General features: G+C 41.6%; 1 protein-coding gene across 1 annotated transcript in view; it reads left to right on the top strand.

Moving 5' to 3' along the window:
• mgl (megalin) overlaps nt 1–26,108 on the top strand; it is a 42,647-nt gene extending 16,539 nt beyond the window's left edge. Inside the window, exons 3-29 of the mRNA XM_012371445.2 lie at nt 1,289–1,420; nt 3,010–3,264; nt 3,683–3,937; nt 4,054–4,170; nt 5,834–6,696; nt 7,161–7,662; nt 7,935–8,688; nt 8,933–9,652; nt 9,760–11,116; nt 11,487–11,688; nt 11,881–12,880; nt 13,049–13,697; nt 13,810–14,986; nt 15,079–15,499; nt 15,628–15,836; nt 16,055–16,450; nt 16,634–17,198; nt 17,391–17,634; nt 17,757–18,364; nt 18,538–18,830; nt 18,965–19,482; nt 19,787–20,024; nt 20,101–20,355; nt 20,428–20,934; nt 21,133–22,105; nt 22,190–22,289; nt 22,642–26,108. Coding sequence (XP_012226868.1) covers nt 1,289–1,420; nt 3,010–3,264; nt 3,683–3,937; nt 4,054–4,170; nt 5,834–6,696; nt 7,161–7,662; nt 7,935–8,688; nt 8,933–9,652; nt 9,760–11,116; nt 11,487–11,688; nt 11,881–12,880; nt 13,049–13,697; nt 13,810–14,986; nt 15,079–15,499; nt 15,628–15,836; nt 16,055–16,450; nt 16,634–17,198; nt 17,391–17,634; nt 17,757–18,364; nt 18,538–18,830; nt 18,965–19,482; nt 19,787–20,024; nt 20,101–20,355; nt 20,428–20,934; nt 21,133–22,105; nt 22,190–22,289; nt 22,642–22,920 — 13,589 coding nt within the window. The 3' untranslated portion in view covers nt 22,921–26,108. The remainder of the gene's footprint in view (nt 1–1,288; nt 1,421–3,009; nt 3,265–3,682; nt 3,938–4,053; nt 4,171–5,833; nt 6,697–7,160; nt 7,663–7,934; nt 8,689–8,932; nt 9,653–9,759; nt 11,117–11,486; nt 11,689–11,880; nt 12,881–13,048; nt 13,698–13,809; nt 14,987–15,078; nt 15,500–15,627; nt 15,837–16,054; nt 16,451–16,633; nt 17,199–17,390; nt 17,635–17,756; nt 18,365–18,537; nt 18,831–18,964; nt 19,483–19,786; nt 20,025–20,100; nt 20,356–20,427; nt 20,935–21,132; nt 22,106–22,189; nt 22,290–22,641) is intronic.
• The last annotated feature ends 806 nt before the right edge of the window (nt 26,109–26,914 follow it).

Here is a 26,914-nt window from a genome sequence, read left to right as displayed (position 1 = left end):
TCTTTTATTTCTCTTCAAGGTTTGCCATTTTCTTGCTAGGCCACCGCAAAGCAACGGGCGTTTGTTATGCGGGTGACAATGCAAAACCGGAAGTAAGGCTGTGACCTTCTTTCGAGGACAGCGTGCAGAAGTGCCGCGTGTCACTCGATGAAACGGACCCACTGGCACGATTATATCTCATTTTGCATGGAATCGATTCCACGCTCGACAATTTCTTTTGTATCTAATTCATCTTTACGTATTATGCAATTTCTTATCTTTAATCACAATTTACGGAATTTTAATAATACAATCTTGTTTCAAAACAGTTGATTCTAGCATACCAAAGTAGACTTACAGAGGCGATTTATAAATAAGAAAAAATATTTTTTGCAATTTTTCTTAAAATATTATATCTTTGGAATGTATAGTTAAAATTTATCGAAAGGATCGAAGATAAAATCGAAGGATTAACAATTACGGTTTCAAAGCTGAACAAATAAAAAATTAAAGCGTCGCGCAAACTTCGAAAAACGAAGTTCCTAATTTCGCCATGAATAATTATAGAAATAAAATGATCGTGGGAAGAGAATCCTTAAAAATTGCCAGCCTTACGTACTATTTGGAAAAGATAGAGTTACTCTCGGGGTGATACCCTGATACGTGGCGGCGTGATTGTCAGGTCATCCGGTACGGGAGGCTCCCTCAATCGCTCGGCAAATCGACGACCGGCTGATTATGTTCGCGCAATTATAGCATCGGTGCAATCTGCGCTCTCCCGTTGCGCGAACGATTCTACATGTGTTGCGCAGCTTGCTGGAATCTTCAACAGTTTACGTAGCACAATGCTCGCGAATTTCTTTTTACACCAGCTTCTTCTTGCCTATGAATAAAAGAATATTTAATAATTATTCAAAGAGAGATTTTTTTCTTTTGTCATGTCTCCATCTTGAATGTGCCAACAAAAGAAAGAAAAAACGAAATAAGAGTCAAGAGTCAAGTCTTCAACGGACTGTCCAGTTAATGTAACGCAATTGTGCAGAAGTTAAATCATGCTTGTGCAATTTCAGATCTTCGTCGTTTGTTTCAACAACTCGGTAGTAAAATAAAAAAATTTTTATTCTGAAAAAAGATGTGTGTGGGTTTTATTATGATACAATTTAATAAAATATTTATGTCGAGCATAGCTTGAATCGTAAGAGTTAAACGTTTTTATTCTGATCGAATAAAGAATTAACAAAGTATTATCCTATCTCGTCGTTATTGATAATAAAATAGAAATTGATTGAATTTTTTTATTGGGTTTCAGCGCCGCCCGATTGCGAGATCGGTCAAATCACCTGTGGTCAGTACAGTTTCAACAAAACATATTGCATACCTCCACACCAACGATGTGATATGACCGTCGATTGCGTCGACGGCACTGATGAAGACGGCTGTAGTGAGTACAAATTACAATTATTTTTGTCATTAATTTTTTTCATTTATTCTTATCACCTTATTACGTGAGTTGTGTAACAAAAGTTTTCCGGAAAATTAGACTGTAAAAACTTTTATGAGCAAATGTAATAGTCTATGCCTTTTTTACAAAAAGATTTAAAAGCGTAAACAAAGCACTGACAATATTTATACTTTTTATTTATTTTTCTTCAGAATTTATCAGTTTTTCTAAAAGTCCCGAGTTATGTATTATTTATTCGCTTAGTTAAATACGCCTGTATTAACTGGAAATTCGCTTTTTTAATTTCTTGTTGTCTAAAATGTACGTAAAATTTGTTGTAATCTGCGTACACAATTAATTGTTTTTAATAATTTTGTAGATATGATATGAGAATATCCAGTTGCTGTTGCTCAATGCTATTATCAATTAATGACTTGACGAATATTAATTGTATCGTTTAGAACTCTTAGAAGCATTATGAATAATTGCAGTTATGCCGTGCCGAAAGATGTGATAAAATATCGATAAAGTATCGTCAGTGATAAAACCGCATGCGTAAATGCATAGCTAATTAACAATTACGCCAAAATATTCTTCACGTTGGACTGAATTATCATGTTATTACGATAATTCGTAATATTCCACACAGTAAATCAGTAATGTTACGTTTGTGCTGAAGTTATAAAAATAAAGACTAACATTTATAAATATTTTGCCGATGCTGAGAACATTTCCTTCAATTTTCGATGTCAAAACTTTTTTTATTGTTTAGAGATATCAATTTTTTAAGTTATTATAATATTTTATTTTTAAATTTGTCGAATATTCTCAAATATTTCCAACAATTAGGAATTATCAAAATTGCAATTTACATTTACAGAAAAATGCATTTTACTATAATCATAATTTTCATTTTTTATATTCTTTAGTTAATTAAAAGATAATATTTTGAAAGGGTAAAAATAATATTTTATCTCAAAATATTCAAGAATTAATTTGACTGGACGTGACTTTGAAATTTTCTAAAGCTACTTCTTCTTCTTAATTTAATTGTTTCCCTTATCTTGCATGAGCCAACTGAGAAAAAGTCACGTTTCAGATTGCCATATCGTGCTTATTCTTCGTGTTTATCAGCTACACGAACGTGTTGCAACAAGTGATCTTCAAGATACGGTTGTACATTATGTGCAGCTAATGCGAGTTATCACGCGACACCATTTGCACCCAGAAGCGTGATCATTTTTAAATTATCTTTGGCATTCGTTATGTAAAAGTGACACGTGCTACTCTATTTGTCACGTGCATTGTTGAAGATACTTTTATCAGTAATATTGCAAAAGGCATACTACAATACATATATTTAACGCTTTAATTCTTTACAGATTCTACAATGTTCACAATACAGCATAATTATTTTTAATCGCTAAATATCTTCAAAAATAAATATAATTTTATACAGAAAATTAATCAAAATTAATATAATATTAATTCAAGTATTAAGCAGTCTTTGCATTGCTTACGTGCGTATGTTTTTTATTACATAATAAAGTTCAGAAGAAGAAATGACAAAAACTCGGCGTCTGTTGTAGCGTACAGAAAGTGCCAGCCGGACGACTTCAGATGCGTCGGAACCACACCAGAACTTTGCATACCCAAAGAGAAGAAGTGCGACGGTTACCTAGACTGCCGGAACGGCAGGGATGAGGAGAGATGCGAAAATAATCTAAAGCCGGCCTGTCGATTGGACCAATTCAGATGCAACACTACGCAACGCTGCATCGAGCAGAGTGCGAGATGCAATCACAGGGATGATTGTGGTGACAATAGCGACGAGGAACATTGCAGTGAGTTCGTGGTTTTTTTTTACAGTACATTTGTTTAATGTTTTGTGATTTATTTCTTTTACAATTTTTGACAATGGAACTGTCAAAAAGCAAAAAGGACATTTTCCATTGATTTGAGAATTGAAGAAGTCTCTACTTTTTAACTTTCTCTAGTATTTTCATCCTTGTTTTTAAGTGGATAAAGTTTACATAAATGCATGATTTTATTTTTTTTATTTCTGTTAATTTTTTCTATTTGAATTTTGTTAAATTATCGAGAAATATCTTTTAACATACATAAATTACGGATTTATAACAAAATTAAAACTGTAGCATGCGAGAAATTTCTTAATTTATTTTTTCTATTAAATTGTACATTTTAATTTATGTTAAACTAATCGCACAAGTAACGCTATTAAGAGACTTCGATGATGTACAGATTTTCCGCCTTGCACCAGCGACCAGTTCCGATGCGCCAATGCGCTCTGCATTCCTATAGCGTATCACTGCGATGGTTATAAAGATTGTCAGGATGGTTCCGACGAGAAGGCCTGCACGATGACAGTTTGTCCGGGGAACAAATTTATGTGTCCAAAGGGTGCGCCAGATGGGAAGCCATTGTGCATCAATCGATCTCAGCTGTGCGATGAAAAGCAGGATTGCGAGGATGGGGCGGATGAGGAAGCGGCATGTTGTAAGTGTGTTTGTATCTTTTGCCAATATCAAACCTGAAGGGTTAATTTGCATTGAATAATATTATTAATACAATACATTATGTAAAAAAAATATCAAACTTTTTTATCGTGTTAGCAACGAGTATGTGCGGCTCGCTTGGCTGTCAACACAAGTGTCAAGCGTCGCCCACCGGAGGAGCTTGTTATTGTCCTGAGGGAAGAATCCTTGCGAACGATTCGCGAACTTGCATCGGTGAGCTTAATCTCTATATATCTAAACTTTTAGTATATTAACTATGGGCGTAACGTCCTTTAGGATGTGTTCGAACTGGTGAGAAATTGTGAGAACCAATTTATTAGAAAATATATAATTTACTTTCTTTGTCAGAGAAGTATGTACAAGTTATTATGCTATATTGTGTTTGAGCGTTTATTGCGCCAAAGGCGCTTTCTCGGCAAATGTGTAAGGCCGAGAAGTTAGAACAAAAATTGACGGGCGCGGTAAGACATTACCGGCCGCGTCTGCGTGATTTGAATTGGGTCCTAAAAAGGACGATTCTTGCGAGGGTGCACGTTGCATCCCTTTCCCATATGCCGGAAGTATTCCGTGCGGGAAGTGATCCTCTGCATGGTAGTTGCTCTGTGAGCAAGCCCTAGGCGGCGAGGTTTGCGTTGCGATGGAGTATGTCTCCGGTGTGCCATGCGCTGCGACCGTCCGGCTCTCTGTGGCGCAGTTCGTTCTGCGGGCCGAGGAGAGAGAGGCCTTCGCATTCGGATGTCCCCTGGTACGTGAGTGTCCCGTGGGAGCCGAGTCAACCGGGCACAGAACTCTAGGGGAATTAATTTCCACTGTAGAGTCCGTGGTGGCGACGGCGATGCTGGTGCGTCAGCTGACCGTAGATGCACATCCCTCCGTGAGGTGTGCGGTCGGAGCTGGGACTGAGTCTTTCGCTTCCGTGCCTTCCCAGGCACTGTGAAAAGTCGAGAAGACTTGTAGCGAACTAATCGCTGGTTGCGCTCTTCGAAGCAGAGCTGTGACTCCGTTCAAGGGCCCTTTATTAAGAGCTCGCCTTGAAGCGATTGAGTGAAGAAAAGCTTGCGTCGACGCTCTTTTATACAGCGTCGATCGATTCTCGATCGCGAGAGGGCCTTACACCGCCTGCGCAACCTGGTGGTGTATCTGTAGGCTCAGAACTTGGTTGAGGCCCTGCGGCGCGTAGCGGCGCCGCGGCGTACTATGCCGCTTCAGTGCAGCGGTGTGGCGGTATGCCGCCACATTAACAATTGCTGATTTCTGAGTAAAACAATATTGTTCGTGTAGAAGCCTAAGTGCGGTAGCGCTTCTCTTCTGGACGGACTGAACTAAATCAATCCCGCTTTTAATAAAACTGTAGCAATAGCCTAAATACGGTAGCGCTACTCTACTGTAGTGAGTGCGAGAATAAATAAAGACTAAGGACTCAAACTTTATAGAATATACAACTTTAATCTTTCGTAGTGTCAAGATCTTTTTCTCGACTGCTCGACTTCGTCGGGATCCCGATTTATATACCTTTACATCAAAGATGCCGCTAAATCTTATTATAATAACTATTCGCCGCTAGCTAACAATCGTATCCACCGATAGTTTACAATAATATAATTCTTTATAATATGCCGATGACGAAATGACTCGCTCGACAGTCGCATTTCCTTTCGAGGAATAGTAATCGCAGGTCTAAGGTTTCACTAGGTCGGTAGACACTAGGCCAGCGTATGATATTTCACCGCATGATCAAAGCCGCCGCATAATAAAAGCGCTAATTCTAAGAAGACAATTATAAATCAAGTATAATACTACATTCGAAAGTTTGTTTATTAGCTGAATCTGTTTGTAAATTTCTCCCAATCGTCTAATAGAATCTGTTCTTGCGTAGATCGAGACGAGTGTTCCGAGTGGGGCTTCTGCGAGCAGTTGTGCGAGAACATCGACGGCTCGTACATTTGTCACTGCGCGCCCGGTTACACTCTTCACGGGCGAAACAAGTGCCGCGCCCAGAACATTTCGTCGTTGGAGCTTCTGCTTGCGCAGGATCGCGCGGTGTGGCGGTTGAGCGCGATCGGCGAAGATCGCAGGATAATCGCGAACACCACCGGCGCTAGCGGGATAGATTATCTGTACTCGCGGAATTTGCTCTTTTGGAGTGACATGAAGACGCGGAAGGTGCACTCGCAGTCTCTCAACTCGCTTACCACCGACGCGCTGCCCAAGGTGGACATCAGCATGGCAGGCTCCTGGGGACCAGTGTCGATCGCCGTGGATTGGGTCGGCGATAAGCTCTACGTGGCCGACTCCATCGTGCAGAAGGTGGACGTATTCGAGTTGGACGGCCGTTATCACGGAATAGTCGTCGGCTCCAATCTCACCAGCCCAGCCGACATCGCGCTGGACCCTACGAGGGGCTTGCTGTTCATCGCCGACAGCAAGCAGGTACTTCGTGCCAACATGGACGGCACTAACGCGTTCCCCGTGGTTTCCGAAGCGGCATACAAGGTCTCCGGCGTGGCTGTGGATATCATTGCCAAAAGGATCTACTGGTGTGACTCTCTGTTAGATTACATCGAGACGGCGGATTATAAAGGTCACCACAGAATTATGATTCTTAGAGGTTCTCAAGTGCCATCCCCAATCAGACTTACCCTCTTCGAGAATAGGATATATTGGACGGACGGCACCAAGCAAGCCGTCATGAGCGTCGATAAAACTCAGGGAGATTATTCCATCCAAAGCGTATTCAAGGTACGAATAATTAATCTTTTGCACTATAAATGCAATATTTTCTCTCGATGATAAAGTATAAAGTTTGTTATCTCGAAAAATTGAATTTTATTATAACATATTAAAATATATTATTAGATTTTATATCTTGTATAATTTAACTATGCTCGGATGTCGAACATAATATGAATAAAATAAAATATTACTCAATTTTCGAAAGATTAAACACTTCAATGAGTTTGTTTAGAATACACTTAAAAATAAAAGTGAAAGTCGTTTTAATTAACTTCAACTGCCATTTGACCAATTGACTTTCTCCTCAATTAAGTGCTGACAATCAAAGATACTACATTCAGTGTTATTCGAGTTAATAACTATTTTCATTTGTTTGTACTTGTTAAAAAAAAATAGATAAACACATAAAAAAATTTGCATTTAGGCTCACATTGTGAGATATTTTATGATATAAATAATTCTTCTTTAAGGTACGCGACGCCAAAGCTATAAAAGCCTTGCATCCACTCTCGCAGCTTGCCGTTTCTAATCCTTGCGGTAATAATAATGGCGGTTGTCAGCACATGTGCATTGTTACTGCCTCCAGCGATCAGATTAATCGATTGGGTTATCGCTGCGCTTGCCATATCGGATGGCGGCTGGCGAGCGACATGAGGAACTGCAACCTGGTGCGGGAGTTTCTTATGTATTCCCAGCAGAGGTTTATTAAAGGCCGCGTACTCAATCCTGTAATGGAAGGCTTTAGCGACGCTATCCTGCCGGTGGTATCGAGACGGGCGCGCTTCGTTGGATTGGACTATGACGCACACGATCAGTATATCTATTACAGCGACGTTCTTCAGGATGTCATATACAGGGTACACCAAAACGCGACCGGACGGGAGATTGTGTTAGCTAGCCAGAATGAAGGAGTGGAAGGACTGGCAGTCGATTGGGCTGCGAAGAACTTGTACTACATTGATTCACGTAAAGGTTTGTTGACGGAGGAATCTCATCGGTTCCGTGAGATACTAATTCTATTAATTTGTAATATAAAAGACCTAAAGCAGAAAATTTAGAGCTTCATCTATTGTAGATATGTTTCATTATCGTTCCAACAATTCAGAACATTCGTAAAAAATATTCTTTTATTAAACTTTCAATAATTAATAGAAAGACGACAAATTGTAGGTCTTAAAAACAAATATTTGTTGGGACAACATGATTCATGTTTAATCCGACCTGAATTTTATTTATTATTTCAGGTACTTTGAACGTGCTCAGCACTCGGAATGTGACATATCGGCGGACATTATTAAAAAATCTAAAGCGTCCTCGCGCGATCGTGATTCATCCGAATCACGGTTACATCTTCTTCTCTGAATGGGATCGTCCGGCCAACATCAGCCGAGCTCACGCCGATGGCTCCAACCTGGTCGTTTTTAAGAACCTAACTCTGGGTTGGCCAAACGGGCTGGCGATCGATTTTCAGAAAGACCGATTATATTGGTGCGACGCTCTGCTAGATCACGTGCAACACTCCAACTTGGATGGTACGGACGTGCAAACGGTGAATTCCAGATTAATCCGACATCCGTTTTCCATTGCCATTCACGAAAACTGGATGTACATCACTGATTGGCGCCTCGACGCTATCATTCGACTGCACAAAGAGTCCGGCGAGCAAGAAGTTATTTTGGTCCGCGAACCCGCTACTAATAGACTTTACGGCGTGAAAGTGTTCAGCCGCGATATTCAAATATCGGCAATTAATCATCCTTGCACTATCAACAATGGTGGCTGCGAGAAGCTCTGCTTCGCCATTCCGGATAACTCTTCACGCTCCGACGTTGTCACGTTCCCCGGCTTGCAACCGGTGCCGAAGCTCACTCAGGTGTGCGGATGTCCCTACGGAGAACGTCTTCAGGGCAACGGCAGGAGTTGCGCGGCGGATCCTGATGGAGAACCACCCTTGCAGGCTTGCCCGCACACTTGGGACTTCACTTGCGCAAATCAGAGGTGCGATGTGATTTTTTGTATTAATAATTTAGGCTAATTGCTTACAATATATATTTTAAAACCTAAAAAATTTAAAAGAAGAAAAAATGTATGTTACTCAAATTTGAATTAAATTACAATTTTCTGCTTTTTAACATTTTTTTAAACATGAAATATTAATAATCTTCTAATCAGTATATTATCAGTTTATGTTTGATACTTTTGCTGACGAATTCGAACAATTTAACTTTTAATTCATTTTCAGGTGTGTTCCGAAATCCTGGGTATGTGACGGCGAGAACGATTGCCTGGACAACAGCGACGAAATGCAAAATTGCACAAAACCGACATGCAGTGCGAACGAGTTCCAATGCAAATCCGGTCGCTGTGTGCCGATGACATTCCACTGCGATTCCGAAAACGATTGCGGCGATTACAGCGATGAGGTGGGCTGTCCGAATGTGACCTGCAACGCTAATCAGTTCGCCTGCGCCAACAATCGCTGCATCCCTGCAACGTGGAAGTGCGATTCGGAAAACGACTGCGGCGACAGCTCCGACGAGGGCGAGTTCTGCGCGGCGAAAACTTGCTCGTATTTCCAGTTCACGTGTCCGCGTTCAGGGCATTGCATACCCCAATCCTGGGTGTGCGACGGTGATAGTGATTGCTTCGATCAGCAGGACGAGATGGATTGTCCACCGGTTACTTGTCTCAGTACTCAATTCACATGCGCGGATAAGAAGATGTGCGTTTTAGCGTCGTATAAGTGCGACGGTATCAGTGACTGCAACGACGGCTCCGACGAGGTAGGCTGTCCATCATTAGCGCCGGATCAGTGCAACACCGACAAGCAGTTCCAATGCGTTAGTTCGTCCATTTGCATACCGAGAAGCTGGTATTGCGACGGCACCGCGGATTGCCCGGACAAGTCCGACGAACCGGAAGGGGCCTGCGGGGAAATCGATTGTCAAACTGGATTCTTCAGGTTTGTCGCAATTAAATAATGTAAACAAATTTATATTCATCCTATTCTTGTTCGCGATTTCTCGATATGTTTAATATATTTCTAATTTATCGATACGTATGTTTCAGATGCCGCAATGAGAAGTGCGTATTTAAGGCGTACATCTGTGACGGCAAAGACGACTGCGGGGATGGCTCTGATGAAGATACCACGCTGCACGCGTGCGGGCCTCCTGTGTTCAAATGTGAGTCTCAGCAGTGGAAGTGTCCGAATGTAACGAATCGTTGTGTGAATACAACCAGTGTATGCGACGGCAAGTTTGACTGTCCGAACGGGGCGGACGAAGGGCCCGGCTGCGATCTTGCTGAATGCAGCCACCAAGGTGGACTGTGCACGAACGCTTGCATTCAAACTCCGTTCGGCGCACAGTGTACTTGCCCGCCCGGCGAAGAGCTCGAAGACGACTTCACGTGCAAAGATATGAACGAATGCGATCCGCCTGGCAGATGCTCGCAAACCTGCCTGAACACAAAGGGCAGTTACTACTGCACGTGCGTGGACGGTTACACGTTGGAGAAGGACAAACACACGTGCAAGGCGTTCAATCACACCGCCGCGTTCCTAATTATTTCCAACAGACACACGATTTTGGTGGCTGATCTTCAGGATCAAGCGTTGGAGCGAGTCCCGATTAACGTTGAGAACGTCGTGGCGACCGCCAGTAACATGCACACTGGCACTATTTTCTGGTCCGACATGAAACTGAAGCGGATCTCGCGATTGGATCGCGGCAGCGATCCTCAAGACATCATCAGCACCGGCTTGGATCTGGTGGAAGGTCTCGCCTACGATTGGATCGGTCAGAATCTCTATTGGCTGGACTCGAAGCTGAATACAATTGAGGTAGCTAAGGAGACTGGAGCTGGACGGATGATTCTTGTCAAGGAAAATATCACGCAGCCCCGTGGAATGTGCTTGGACCCTAGTCCGGGCACCAGATGGCTCTTCTGGACCGACTGGGGCGAGAATCCGAGAATCGAACGAATCGGAATGGACGGCACGAACCGGTCAACTATCATCAGCACCAAAATCTATTGGCCGAACGGTCTGGCCTTGGACGTGGCGAATCGAAGGATATACTTTGCAGACAGCAAGTTAGACTTCATCGACACTTGTCTCTATGACGGCAGCAGCAGGATTCAAGTTCTAGCCAGCTCGCACTATCTTTTGCATCCCCACTCGCTTACGCTTTTTGAGGATACGATGTATTGGACCGACAGACAACTCAATCGGGTGCTCTCCGCGCACAAGTTTAAAGGCTCCAATCAGACGGTGGTCTCGCATTTAATTTCGCAACCTCTTTCCATACACGTACATCATGCGGTATTGCAGCCAATTACTGCGAATCCCTGCGCTAACGCGTCGTGCGAACATCTCTGCCTCTTGTCGCCCAGTAGTGCAACGGGATACAGCTGTAAATGCCAGGTAAGCAGTCGTGAGAGATAGAAAATTTGGTTTGTTGACGAGAAAACTTGAGTTTTACGAGCCAAACATTGTCGATTACAAGTCATCTCATGTTTTGACGAATGCGTACTTTGTTAAATAGATTGCTACAGATGGTCAATTATTTATTTATTCTAAAGATTGTTAGTATATGTATATTTTTATTCCATTTTTGTTCTAGTATTTTTTTTCTCTCTTTTTAATAAATGTTACTAAATATTGACCAAATTATTCACTTTTATTTAAATACATGCAATATAAAAAAAAATAACTGGAAATAAATGCTGAAAACAGCAACCGATCAATAATGTAAACGGAAAGCGTACAATATTTTTTTATTATTTGTTCTTAGGTTGGATTTAAGTTGTTGCCTAACGGACGTTGCGCGGAAGAAGAGACGCCGTACTTAATGGTACTCCGAGGCTCTCAGATTGTTGACATTTCCTTGACGCCCGGAGAAACCAAAGCTGGATACATTACACCTATTGTTAGCGTGGAAGGCGGAAGGTTCATCGATTATGATAGGAAGAATCGTATCATTTATTGGTTGCAAGGTAATTCAAAATATTCTCTCTTTTATTCTAGTTTAGAAATTTTTTTAAAGATTTAAATTAAAATTTAGTTGCTTCAAAAATTCTGAGATGTAAATTTTCAAGGATTTAAAATTGTTCTTAAACTTTTAAGACATTTAGACGATTTTATTAAAATTATTTATTAATTATTTATTTATTTATTAATCACGTTAGGTAAAGATGGCGATGACGAGAACGGCACAATTTATACCATTCCCTACAACGGTGGTAATCGAACGGAGTTCCCCAACCCGAGCGGCGATACCGGCATCGTTGGCTCACCATCCACTATGGCGCTGGATTGGCTCGGTCGCAATCTGTTTATTGGCAATAAATTCGCGTCCAACATCGAGGCCATCAAACTGGACGGCAAGACGAGATATCGTACGATTGTTTTGGCGAACGACGGCAACCGGACATCGGTCGCTAAGCCGAAGGCGATGTGCGTGGATCCTATCGACGGCCAGGTATTTTGGGTGGATGAAGGAGGCTTCGGAGTGCCGCAGAAAATTGGACGGGTGAACATGGACGGCACCAATCCGTTGATCCTCATAGAGAACTTGGAGCGTCCCGAGGCAATAACCATCGATATCCCCAGCAAAACGCTGTACTTCTCTTGCCAGAATCCGGCTTTCGTCAAGGCCATGTCGACGGACGGCCTGAACGTCCACACTATTCTCACCGCGGCGAATAACATGGCATTACCGAAAGCATTAGCTATCCACGAGTCTCGTTTGTACTACTTGGATCCGCTTTACGATAAAATTGAGCGTGTCGATTTACCGAATGGCGAAAACCCAACCATCATCGTCGATAACGACTCCGAGCTTCGCACCCTGACCATTTATAAGAAGCGCGCCACTGGATCTCACCCTTGTCTCAACAACAACGGTGAGTGCGAGCAGATCTGCCTGCCCGCATCCGGCGGCACTCGCGTTTGCGCTTGCGGAATGGAATATAAGAAAGTTAGCGACACCAAATGCGAACCATACAAGACCTTTGCGGTGGTAACTCAGCTGGACGTTGCCAGAGGTTACAGTCTCAAGGATTCGAAGGAAGCCATGGTACCCATTGCCGGAATTGGCCATCACATTCTCCACGTGGACGTGCATTACGCGGGCAATTGGATATATTGGGTGGAATTCAACCGAGGCATCTGGAACGGTATCTTTAGGTGAGAGAAAAAAAAACTATTACTGGCGGATGTTAAATTCTTCAGAGATTTACTATTTCTTCGGAAAGACGCGATATAACAATTGAAATAATATAAATTTCTGTAAGTAAAATTTGTATGTAATAAAAGGTATAAATTTATTAAGAATAAAATGAATTTATATTTCAGAATACGACCCAACGGCACAGAACTGCAACAAGTAGTCAAACAGGGAATTGGCTCCAATGGAATTCGCGGTTTAGCTATAGATTGGATCGCAGGAAACTTGTATTTTGCCAATGTCTTCCCCCATGACAATTACGTGGAGGTCTGCCGGTTAGACGGCTCGAACCGAAAAGTGCTCGTGAAGACAACGACGGACGCTCCCCGCGAGCTAGCCGTTAATCCGATCAAGCGATACCTGTATTGGATCGATTACGGACAGTATCCTCGAATAGGCAAAGCTTTCCTCGACGGCAGCAACTGGTCTCCGATTGTAACGTCCGGTATCAGCACACCGCGCGATCTCACAATCGATCTTGCGACACACGACATTTATTGGGTGGACTCAAAGTTGGATACCATTCAGAAAGTGTCGTACACCGGCGGAAATCGGGAAATTATCCGCAGAAATCTGCCAAATCCGATGGGCGTCGCCATTTTTGGCGGAGATGTCTACTGGGTGGATCGCAATCTGGCCACCGTCTTTAAGGCGAACAAGCTCAGCGGCAACACCAGTCTTCCCATTCCCGTCCGAACGAATCTGCAAAAACTCAGAGACATCGTTATTTTCGATCAAAGCAGCCAACCAGCAGATTCTACAAATCCTTGCTCGCAGGTAGTCAGTTTGTTTCAATATACGCAATTTTTCATCCGAGGAAATAAAACTAAAATAAATTTACGATTACTTTTAACGAAGATAAAGATTTTCTATTTTTTTTTGTTTTTAGGTTATACCGCACAATGGCGGTTGCTCTCAGCTGTGCTTCGCTTTTCCGAAGGACAATCCCAAATCGTTCACTTGCGATTGCGCGATAGGTAAACTTTCCGCTGACGGTACCACCTGTGACAATGTCGAGGAATACTTGGTCTTCGCCACGCGAACCGAGATTCGCGCCATTAATCTGGATCCGCACAACACCAACGTGCCCTTCGCGCCCATTGGAAACCTGACAAACGTAGTCGGAGTGGATTTCGATTATCAAGACAAGAAGCTGCTGTTCACTCAGATCCGTCCTTGGGCGAAAATCGCGTGGACGCCGGCGGATCGACCGTCCTCCTCCGATTTACACACATTGATCAGCAAAGGAATTAACCCCGAAGGCATCTCGTACGACTGGACGCAGAAGAAGGTGTACTGGACAGATTCGTCCAACAACAGCATCTACGCGATGGACATCGACGGATCGAACTTGGTGATGATTGCACGCGTGGATCGCCCGCGCGCCATCGTCGTGGATCCCTGCAATGGTTCGCTTTACTTCACGGACTGGGGTCGCTTCGGAACATCCGGCAAGATCTTCAAGACCACTATGGCGGGATCTCTGAAGCGCGCCATCATCGACAAGGATCTTTCGCAGCCCAGCGGTCTGGCGATCGATTACGAAGATCGGATGCTGTACTGGACCGACGCCGTGCGCGAGAAGATCGAACGCTCGGATCTCGAGGGAAAAAACAGAGAAATCCTGGTTAGCGCCACCATCTATCCCTTCGCCATCACCGTTTTCCGAGAGCATATCTATTGGACGGATCTCCAGCTTCGTGGAGTTTACCGAGCGGAGAAGCACACTGGGGCCGACAAGATCGAGCTGGTGAAGCGGTTGGAGGATTCCCCGCGTGACCTTCACGTCTTCTCCGCAGCCAGACAGCAGTGCAGCGTTAATCCTTGCAATATCAATAACGGCGGCTGCGATCAGTCCTGCCATCCAGGCCTGAATGGCTCCGCGGAGTGCAAATGCGACGACAATCACAGGCTGGTGAATGAGGATAGAATGTGCGTGCCGAAGAACGTCACTTGCGATTCGAGCAAGTTCGCTTGTAGAAACGGCAGATGCATCTCTCGAATGTGGGCGTGCGACGGCGACGACGATTGCGGCGACGGTTCCGACGAGGACACCAGCTACTGCTGTGAGTGGCACAGAAATATATAAATTCGAATGAGCTCACACTTCAAATAAGATTGCAATTTTAATAAATTTCCGAAATTGTGCGTGTTTCAGCTTACCATTCCTGCAGCCCGAACGAGTTCCGCTGCAACAACGGCCGATGTATCTTCAAAACGTGGAAGTGCGATCACGAGAACGACTGTCGGGACGGTAGCGACGAGGAAGGCTGCGTTTATCCACCTTGCGCGTCAGGCGAGTTCACCTGCGCCAACTATCGCTGCATCCCGCAATCGCAGGTGTGCAACGGCATCAATGATTGCAAGGATAACGTCACCTCCGACGAAACGCACGAGCGCTGTCCTCGCAACACCACATGTCCACTGAATCATCTCAAGTGCGAGAAGACGAATATCTGTGTGGAACCCTACTGGCTCTGCGACGGCGATAACGATTGCGGCGACAACAGCGACGAGAATCCGGTGCATTGCGCTCAGAGAACTTGTCCCCAAAACAGCTTCCGGTGCCCCAATCACAGGTGAAATTTTATGAATAATTTAAGTAATAACTAGATTTTTTTCCAAAAAGACGATTGACAAATTGCATTGCAGAATATTACAGCGCTTTTGCAAGATTTCTCTTTTCTACATGTATTGTTTGTTGCAGGTGCATTCCAGCTACTTGGTACTGTGATGGAGACGATGATTGTTTAGATGGAAGCGACGAGCCTCCCGGTTATTGCCAATCTGAGGGTAGAACGTGCTTCGGCGATTTGTTTACGTGCGATAACGGCAACTGTATTCCTAGAATTTACATTTGCGACGGAGACAACGATTGCTTGGACAACTCCGATGAAGATGAGCGTCATCAATGCAGTAAGCTTTTAACTGCACATTTATTCATCTTCCGAAGACAATTTAATTTTTTAATCAAAGATTAATTAAATTCATTAACTTATTTTTTATTGGAGCTTTACAATGCATTTGAAACGAGGATGAACGAATTACAAATACATTTGTAACATTCCGATATTACATTTAATTTGTTGTAAACTATTTTCCATTATATCTCAATTAATTAATTAAATTTTTAGACGACAGAAAATGTGACGAAGAAACGGAGTTCACTTGCACCGCGAATAAGATGTGGAATCGCGCTCAATGCATTCCGAAAAAATGGTTGTGCGATGGAGATCCGGATTGCGTCGACGGGGCTGATGAGAATGTAACTCTTCATCACTGTCCAGCACCAACGCCTTGCTCCGACACTCAGTTCACTTGCAACAACGGGCGATGTCTGAATCGCAGCTGGCTGTGTGATCACGACAACGATTGCGGCGATGGTAGTGACGAGGGCAAGTTCTGCAACTCTCAGTATAAGCATTGCAACAGTCAAGAATTCACCTGCCAAAACTTCAAATGCATACGCAAGCAATTCCGCTGTGATGGCCAAGATGATTGTGGCGACTATTCGGACGAAGTAGGATGTCGTAAGTATCGAAAACGTGCGAGGAAAATGATCGATCTAATTCGATTATTGAGAAAAGCGTCTGATTTTAGATAAATCCAAACTGTTCTAAGTGAATATATATATTGTTCTTCTTTAACTTCGTTTCTTCTTCTTGACGCTCCGCGCTAGTTCATTTTAAATGAGAAAAATGTTGTTTTTCCAGCGTCTAAAGGAAGGAACACGACGTGTCCAAATCCGAAAGACTTCATGTGCGCGAACAGCAAGTGCATCGACTCGCAGTTGGTGTGCAACAAGGAACCGGACTGCGCCGATGAGAGCGACGAGTTGCACTGCAACATAGACGAATGCGCTCGTATCGAGCTGAACCAGTGCGGCCACAAATGCGTGGACACGCCGACGAGTTTCTACTGCGAGTGTTACGCCGGCTACAAACTGTTAGCTGACGGCAAGGCCTGCGACGACATCGACGAGTGTATCGAGACGCCCCAAGTGTGCAGCCAGCAGTGCGAGAACACGCCCGGCGGATATTATTGCAAGTGCAATTACCGCTGGTACGAGAGAGAGGCTGACGAGCACACGTGCAAGCGCAAAGACAATATTCAGCCATGGATTATATTCACGAATAAGTATTACGTCAGGAACATGTCGATCGACGCGTCCAACTACAGCCTGATGCATCAAGACCTGGTTAACGTCGTTGCGCTGGACGCTGATTATGCCCAGCAGATGCTGTACTTCTGCGACGTCACCGCGAAAACAATATACAGGTATGCCAAGCTCTTATCTCGTTTAATTATCACTACATAAATTACTATAAGACAAAAATGAATTATGATTGAATTTATGTGTTGAATAATAGGTGTATTTATTCTTGAGTGATTTGATTTAATATCAAGCGTCAAATTTAATGGCACTAATTTTTGTTCCAAATGTTACAAATAAGTGAACTTTTTGTTTAGAGCGCCGGTGAATGGCGGCGAAAGGGAACCGATTATCCGTCATGATAGCTTAGGCCTGGAAGGAATCGCTATCGATTGGGTTGGTCGAAAATTATATTGGCTGGATCGTCATGCGAAGCACTTGGACGTCGCCGAGCTCGATGGCACCAACAGAAAAACCTTGCAGATCGGAATAGCGGATCCACGCGCGATTGCAGTCCACCCTGGCACTGGATATTTGTATTTCACATCTTGGCATCTTCAGGTAGACTTCAAGCATTTTTAAATCTTCCAATATCAAACGCTTTATTTTTTTTTTTTTTTTTTTGCAAACAATACTAAGCAACGTTGGAGAAGCTTATCTGTAAATTATATTTGAAACTTCAGGCGTATATTGGTAAGATGGGCATGGATGGTAGCAATCTCACTCGAATTCTGACGTGGGAGGACGATATTGCTTGGCCGAATGCCCTCACAATCGATTACTTCACCGATCGCATTTTCTGGGCCGACGCCCATCTGGACTACATCGCCTTCGCCGATCTCGAAGGCCACAATCGACGGATCGTCCTGTCCGGCGTTTCAGTGCCGCACGTGTTCGCCATCACTGTATTCGACGACTTCGTTTACTGGACCGATTGGAATCTGAAGGCCATCAGTAGGGCGGAAAAGTTCTCCGGTGCTCACTTGCAAGTGCTGCGCAACACCACCCATCGGCCCTACGACATCCACGCGTATCACCCTCTTCGGCAGCTGCCTTACAACAATCCCTGCGCGGAGAACAACGGTGGCTGTTCGCATCTCTGTCTCATCGCGCCGCCCGCCAGCTCGTATCTGCTCGAGGGATACGGCCAGCCTGGAGTCACTTCTTACAAGTGCAAGTGCCCGAATCAGTTCATTCTGGACAAGGACGGTAAGACGTGCATAGCGAATTGCACCGCGGGTCAGCATCGATGCGGACCACCCGACGAGAAATGCATTCCTTGGTACTGGAGGTGAGATATATTTATTTTCTCATCTATTTTTCTCTTGCAAAAAGACGTCTTCAGGACGTCTTGGCTCTTATTAACTTACTTCTATAATTGAAAAGTTTCATTTAGATATAATTACGTTCCATTGTCTGCCAAATAAAACTGGACGAGAAATTACGATGAGAATTGTATTGCAGATGCGACGGAGAGAAGGATTGCAAGGATGGTTCGGACGAGTCGTCGACCTGTCCGCCAAGGAACTGCCGTCCAAGCGTGTTCCAGTGCGCGAATGGAAATTGTACGCCGAGCGTGACAATTTGTGACGGGATTGACGATTGCGGCGACAAAAGCGACGAAGCTAAGTGCAAACTCGAGTGTGGAGAGCTCGAGTTTAAATGCAAATCCAATGGTCGTTGCATACACGATTCCTGGAAATGCGATGGAGATGCCGACTGTAAAGATGGTAGCGATGAGGATCCTGCTATTTGTCGTGAGTATCTTTCTATCTGTGTGTTGCGCGCGTCAATCATTGCTTATTATATGTATAGCAATAACATTACATTAATATTTTCGATCGGTAAGATGACCTTAATTTTCAATTTCTATTTTTTACATTTGTTTTAGATAATCGTGCCTGCGATCCGAGCACCGAGTTCAGTTGTAAGAATGGCAAATGCATTCCCAAGCTTTGGATGTGCGATTCCGACAACGACTGCGGAGATGACAGCGACGAGCCGGCGTACATGTGCCGGCAGAAGAATTGTACGACTGGATGGCAGCGGTGTCCAGGACACGCGAACTATCGATGCATACCGAAGTGGCTGTTCTGCGACGGGAAGGACGACTGCCGTGACGGCTCTGACGAACGTCCGGAGAACTGTCCGAAATGCGATCCCAACATGGACTTCAAGTGTGCCAATAACCGATGCGTGCCGAAACAATGGCTCTGCGACTTCGCCGACGACTGCGGGGACGGCAGTGACGAGGCAGACGTAATGTGCAAGGACAAGTACCGCAAGTGTTCCGAGTCTGAATTCAAGTGTAAAAATGGCAAGTGCATCGCGTCCAGATGGAGATGCGACGGCGAGGACGATTGCGGCGACAACAGCGACGAGGAGGAATGCCATCGATGGGTGTGCAAGGTAAATATCTATTGATCAACTCGCAGCGAATTTGATCGCGTACATTCATACGCACCGGCGTGCATTAAATATCATATTAATTAATTGAAACCATACGCATACATAATGTATAAGCGAATTAAATCCGCGAGATGCTCAATTTAATTTATCATTTAATCACGATTATATCATATATAATAATTCTAATGTTATATAATAGTTTTTACAATTGGATTACAACGTATGACAGATTTTAATCTGATGCAAGTGAATGAATTTCGTATTGCATTGTTATATTTTGTTTCAACTTCTTTGTGTATCGCAGAATGAGAGCTTCCAATGTACCAGTGGTCATTGTATCGCGCCGTATCTTCGTTGCGATGGCGCGCGAGATTGCCGCGATATGAGTGATGAGATCAATTGTCCGCCGAGATATCCTGGAGGACGATATTGTCCGCAGTCGCGATTCCAATGTAACAATAACCTCTGCGTTTCGCTGACTGATATTTGCGACGGCACTGATGACTGCGGCGACAATTCCGACGAGAATCCAACCATGTGTGGTGAGTTGATTGCGAACACGTGACATTTTTACGTAACAGGGGTAAAAAAAAAGGTAACGCTATTATATTTGTGCAGCGAATTTCGAGTGCGACACGCACAGGCGATTCCAGTGCGCCAACCACAAGTGTATCGCCAGGTATCAATTATGCGACGGGATCGACAATTGCGGCGACGGTTCCGACGAGAACAACATGACGATGTGCGTGAAGCAGATTCGACCGTGCGACTCGACGTTGGAATACACCTGCGCGAACAAGAAATGCATCGATCGGTTGAGAGTCTGCGATCTCGCGGACGATTGCGGCGATTTGTCGGACGAATTGGGATGCCGTGAGTACTATTTCGCATGTTCCTCCGCTCTATCGCGGCCGCAATTGTAAAGCAGCTGTCTTGCGTTTTCAGATCATCATCAGCATTGTTCGGAGATTGATCGCGGCGGTTGCTCGCAAAAGTGCCACAACACTACCGACGGCGGCTACATCTGCGCCTGTTATCCTGGTTACATAATCTCGCAGGAGAATCGGAAACATTGCGTGGACATCGATGAGTGCCAGACTGGCCAGCATCAATGTTCCCACATCTGCACTAACTTGAACGGCACGTACGCTTGCTCTTGCCGACAAGGTTTCCAATTGTCAGACAGCCACAGCGGTGTGTGTCACGTCGAAGATGACGACGTCGTCGTACTGTTCGCGAACGGACCGGAACTTAGAGCCTACGATCTGCACAAAAGAGAAGAGATGGACGTGATAGATCACGAAAAGAGAGTGCAAGCTATCGACTTTGATCCCCGAATGGAGTACGTTTTCTGGATTGACTCGTACGACAACACTATCAAGCGGTCCTTTATGGTGAAAGCCAAGGAAGGCGAGGCAAAAATTGGACACGCACAGGACCTGAATATGAAGAGTACATATCATTCAATTTTTCTGTTCATTCATTTTGGCTTCTTGAAATTTTAAGATATTAAAATTTGAATTTTTTTTTAAATGAGTATTTATCTTTGAAACTTCACACTATTTAACAGTGTAATAATATAATCGTCATTCACATCTACATATATTTGCGAGTAATGTCAACGGTATTAATTAACACTAATTTTCGCAGCTGATTCCAAGCCGACGAGTTTGGCGGTAGACTGGATCTCCGACAATCTGTATTGGAGCGAGCTGGACCAAACAACCACCACACCTCGTGGTCGAATTATGGTTTCAAAATCGGATGGCAGGTACCGACGCAGCTTAATTACGACGAATCTCGAGCAACCAACGTCAGTGGTCGTGGATCCTGAGCAAGGAGAGCTCGTATGGGCGGACGCGGGTAATCAGCCGAAGATTGAGATAGCCTGGATGGATGGTGAAAGGCGCAAGTCGCTTGTGACGGAACGGATCGCTAGTCCTTCGGCGCTTACCATTGACTACGCTATGGAGCACACGCTCTATTGGTCCGACAGCAAATTGGACACCATTGAGGCGATCAGTCTGGCCGGCACGAACAGAAGAGTCATTTTGAAGGGCAGACCTCTCAGGAAACCAATAGCACTGGATGTTTTTGAAAATAATCTTTATTGGACGACGAAGCAGACAGGCGAACTTGTTCGACAAGATAAGTTCGGCAGAGGCGTCCCGCACACTATTGTCAAAAATCTGCCTAGTCCCGGCGGTGTCAGGGTCTATCATCAGCTGAGATATAACATCAGCCTGAGAGATCCTTGCCACAATGACCAGTGCAGTCATCTTTGCGTGACGATCCCCGGCGGTCATCGCTGTCTCTGCTCAGACAGCGTCGGCACGCTTCAGCGACTTTTCGCTGAGAACGAGAGACACTGCGACGCCACTAATGAGAGGCCTCTTCCGGCGCCCAGAATATGTCGTTGCCAAAACGGTGGACGGTGTCAAGAAGTGGACGAGAAGCTGGCGTGCAACTGCCGCGACGATTTCCACGGTGAATTCTGCGAAGTGGCGGCGATCGCCACGAGGGCGGGTGGATCTACCGCTGCTATAGTTATTCCCATAGTTGTATGCCTGCTGATGTTGTTCTGCGCCGCCGCCATTTTCATGGTTTTCAAGAAACGACCATTGTAAGCATAATTATTTTAGACATAATAATACACGATAAAAATGATTTGCTCACAAATTTTATCATTATTTATCATTATTTACAGCGGCAAGCCCGGTGGCCTCGGTAGTCTCACAGGTGCTCAAAGTGTTTCCTTCCGCCAAGGCAGCAATGTAGAGTTTGGTGCAGAAGCTCACGAAAGGATGGTAGGTTCTTTATTAGCATGAATACCTGTTTCTCTTGTAAAAAAGCAAAGTTTATTGTCAAAGTTCATTGTTGGTAGGTCTAGAATTTTACATTTTCTTCATTACGATGCATTGAAATCTTATATTTTAAACAATGTGAAATGGTCTTGAGAATATTAAAATATACATTTTATTCATTTTTATGGCTTAGAATCTTATATCATAAGATTTTGGTAGGTTTAGAACTTCAGAATGTACACACGTTTTCTTCACTACAACGGAAATCTTTAAGCTCTATAAAAAACATTAAGAAATTCTATTTAATAAATTTCTCTGTTATTTTTTATTCTATGCATTATTATTTTGTTTACAGGAACCTCTCGATGTGGAATACAACCTAAACGATGTTACCAATAAGAACCGAGATTTCAGCAATCCAATGTACGACGCAGTGAATATGGAGAGTGGCACCACGAACGGTACTGGTGCCAGCAACTTGTACGAAGTACAGCCCGCGGAGATGAAGCCCTCCAGCATACAGCACAAAGAGCCTCCACAGTTGCATCTGAAGAGGAGGGAATTGGACCCGACGCCCATCGACTCGGGCAAGGACACTCAGCAGCTCGTCGAGGAGGACAAGTCCGAGTGCTAGAACTAATTCCTAATTTAGAGATTCTTTCAGATCTATCGTGCTTCGAACTCAACACGCAGATCGAGATGTTTAACGATTGCGAAGAGTATATAGGAACACGACGTAAATTAGTTTACCTCTTTTACATAAATAGTGCGGATTACTTGCAGCTGCTCGTACGTTATTTATTAAGCAGATTATTCAATGAAATGTTTTCAACATGTGGCGATTGATTTAAAGTTCTGTCTTATCTAGTGATGCGAAAATTTTGTGATTTTCGAGTTTCCGAAAAGAAAGGAATACCAAGATCACACACACACACACACAAACATATATATTTATAGATAAATGATTTTGTGTGCGAGTGTGCGTATAAACGGATGTGTGCGTATGTACATACATATACACGAGGTGTACATATAGAATCATTTATATATAGGTATATATGTACATATAAATGTTGGAGAGTATATATATACAGAGTGTTTCAAAAGGAATCTATCAAAATGCGGAGACAAAAAAATCTATAATATAAATTTTCAATAAATCTTATCTATAATTTTCTTCTTTTGATCCGTGAAACATGTCTCTGTGACTTCTGAAATATCTCTGTGTGTATATATATTTATATATACGAGTAATATAGATTGTTATAGCTGTAGAGTCTTACAGATGCATGGATTTACAAAGGCTTAGGCTGCAAGGTTTCTAGAAGCAATTGAGTTTTTGGATTTATAAATCTAATATTTTTCCCTTTTTTAAAAGGATTCTAGATAATCAAAATTTGAAAATGTTGAATAAAAGAATTGTTTTGTAATAGTCATAATTCTACAACTTTGTATATTCTTGCATCTAAAGATCTCGACATGTTTAAATTTTAAAACTTCCTAAATCTAGAGATTTTTAAATCTGAAAGTTTTTATAAATCCATAGAGCCTTTAAGCCAGGAATTGTGAACTGGTTTTTAGGATTTTGAAATTTTTGAGAGTATATAAATGACAGACGACAATAGGCGAGTCGATCTCGTATCGATTTTATAGGGAGAGCAAGTCGAAACCGAAGCGCAATAGACACGATTGTGTCATTTTTTACTAGGTGTGATTTGTAAGTCTTGTACATATAATTGCTAACAAAATATAATGTTCATGTTATCTGTGTACCATAAAAGATGCAACACATTCCATTCTTTCTCAAGGTTGCTGCTTGAAATATAGCGATAACGCAGGACACTTTCAATAGTTAGGATGTGTATGTATATGTGTGTGTATGCGTGCACGTGCGCGCGGTGCTTCAATTGATATATTGCATCTTTTGATAATTCTTTAAAAATATCCACCATGATATTTTTATATATATTTTAAAATACTATGGTTTATGTCATATAAAACAATTGTACTGTAAAAAAAATCATTTTACTTAAAAAAATCGTGTTCAATTTGGACAATAATTTAAACAAAATTTGTACAATAGTTTAATAATTTAAATTTATTTCGTTTATTTTAGTTATAACAATTCGAACACTTAATGTACGCGTCAAAATTAATTCTCAACTACAATATAGTGAAAGTTAACTTAATTTGATAAAAATCTATAATGTCAAAAAGTATTCTTTATTCTATTTTGTAATATCTCCTACTTCTTTTTTTTATATCATAAAGTAGAACAAAGATATAAGTAAAGTTTGATATTATTTTTATACTTTTAATAAGATTCAATTAAAATTTAATATTCTCAAAATTAAAAGTAGTGATCCTGCTATAGAAATGGCATTGAAGTAATTAGTGGTTGAGTGTTAATAATGCACGCACATTCGTTCAGAAAATTGTATTTTTAGTAGAATATTTTCATAAGGCGCGGTGTTGTATAGTTTTTTATGTTGAAAAGTGCCCTTTTTTGTTACGGTGAATAGAAATGTGTAAACGCAAGACGCAAGATGTATTTTATGTATGAGTGTATTGCTCTCTTGTGCACTCTCTTGTGGATGTTATTACAAAACGATCGATTGTACAACAGGAAGTATCTCTTCCACGGTAAATATGCGCTTCAAACATTTATACAATCGATATTATTGTACATTTTTTAGATTATGTGGAGTATTTAAAAAAAACCGGCTGAATTAGAAGGTTGACAAGAATTTATTCGCGAAATTAACTCTTTTAATCTCAAAATCCAAAATTTATTTCAAAATTTTTGCATATTTTCTTATCTTCTACTATTTTTAATATGTTTATGTTTTTCTAAACGTTTTTATTTCTTTTCTATAGAATAATGCTAAAATAATGTCTTTGCAAACGATAAAACAAAATTCTCATCTCTATTTTAACTATAAGTTCCCTGTTTTTTTTTTTTATAAAAACCAGTAGAAACAGATTAAGAAATATTTAAAACAATTAGAAATACAAAGAATTATAAAATTTATAAGAACAAAAGAATTAATACCGGATGAATGCTTGTCAATTCCTTTTAATTACTTTTAGTGCATATATTTTTTACAGGATCAGTAAGCTTGCAATTCTTCTCTTATAATAGTGCAATGTAATAATTATTGTATTCTAATATTTATAATTCCCGTATTTTTTTTAAATGAAATTTTTTTTTAAATTTTGAAGAATTTGTTTAAGTTCTATCTCATATTGTTTTAAAAAAATTAAACTTTATTTAAAATTTAAAAAAATTTTTTTAGATTTTATCTCATATTTTATATTATGTTACTTAATTTTGAAAATGTTAGATATATAAAATACACAATCCGATGAACAAATGGTTTCTAAACGATCTAAAAGACAGTGGTATTTAATTTATACTTTATTAAATTAAAAAGTCTAACTAAACATATGTTGTACATATATGCTTTGCAAGAAAAAGAATTATCAATACTGATCCATTCTCCGCATAGATTATTATACATAAATATAAATAAATAAACAAATAAATAAAGATATATATATATTTTTTGTTGCAATCGATTTTGATCTGGACAGAGTTCCAGTGTCCTAATATTATAACAGTATTTTGTGTATTTTTTTATCAAGTTGACAAAATAATAATTGTTAATATATTGTGGAAATATCAAACAGATACCGTCCAAGAATAAACTGTAAAATTGGTAATCCAATTTTCCCTATATCTATGCAATAACAAACGCATTTGCAATTGTAGCATTTTTAAATCCTGCTATTGTAAATTATATTGTTATCAATAATCCATTACCTTTTTAGTTTTATGCAATTTTTACATCCTACTAATACCTTTCTTTGACTAAATTAGATTATAATTAAAATTTAACTTTAATATTGTGCAGTATATTGCACTTATCGTTAAATTAATTTTATTTTGGGGAACAAAACAAAACAGTGTCTATGCTTTTAAATCTTCTCTTAGTAAATGCGGAAATAGCGGGAAAGCTAAAACATCACAGAATTTGATTTTATTAATATTTTATACTCATTCCTAATGTGATTTATTACAGGATTCTGATTGTATCTCAAGCAACAAGTATTAGTCATAAAAGAATTTTTGCCACTGCTCCAATTGTCATGGCAATATTTAAACAACACCTATACATAGCATTACTAATAGCGCGATAATAATGCAATGATAATGACGAGAAGGTTGCACGACACTAACAAAACGGACGTACGTTGGCGACGTCAATGGCGTAGAAGCATTGCTGTAAGTAGAATCGCATTATCATACATAAAACACATTATCATTATACTTGCAAAAATTTTCTTAACGGAATTTCGCGATAACTTTAAAAAAATATTTTTCTGGCAACGTAAAATCTACAAATCCTTTTGACGTCGAGTCCGCAATGATAAACAATTTAATGTCGTTTTCTTTTACATCACGAATTAATTTTGCAGGTGTTATTCTTTTCGGCATTCGAAGCATTCGGAGCATCCTATATACGACATGAAGCATTGCAACACATCGAAAGAAGGCTTTCTCAAAAAAGAATTTTCCGAAAGTATTCGTCACCTGCCGTTATTTTTATGTTACATCTTCGACTTTT

The sequence above is a fragment of the Linepithema humile genome, chromosome 2 (assembly GCF_040581485.1).
Source record: "Linepithema humile isolate Giens D197 chromosome 2, Lhum_UNIL_v1.0, whole genome shotgun sequence".
NCBI classification, from domain to species: Eukaryota; Metazoa; Arthropoda; class Insecta; order Hymenoptera; family Formicidae; genus Linepithema; species Linepithema humile.
Note: the sequence above shows the minus strand (reverse complement) of the source record. Positions and strands in the feature narration are given on the sequence as shown.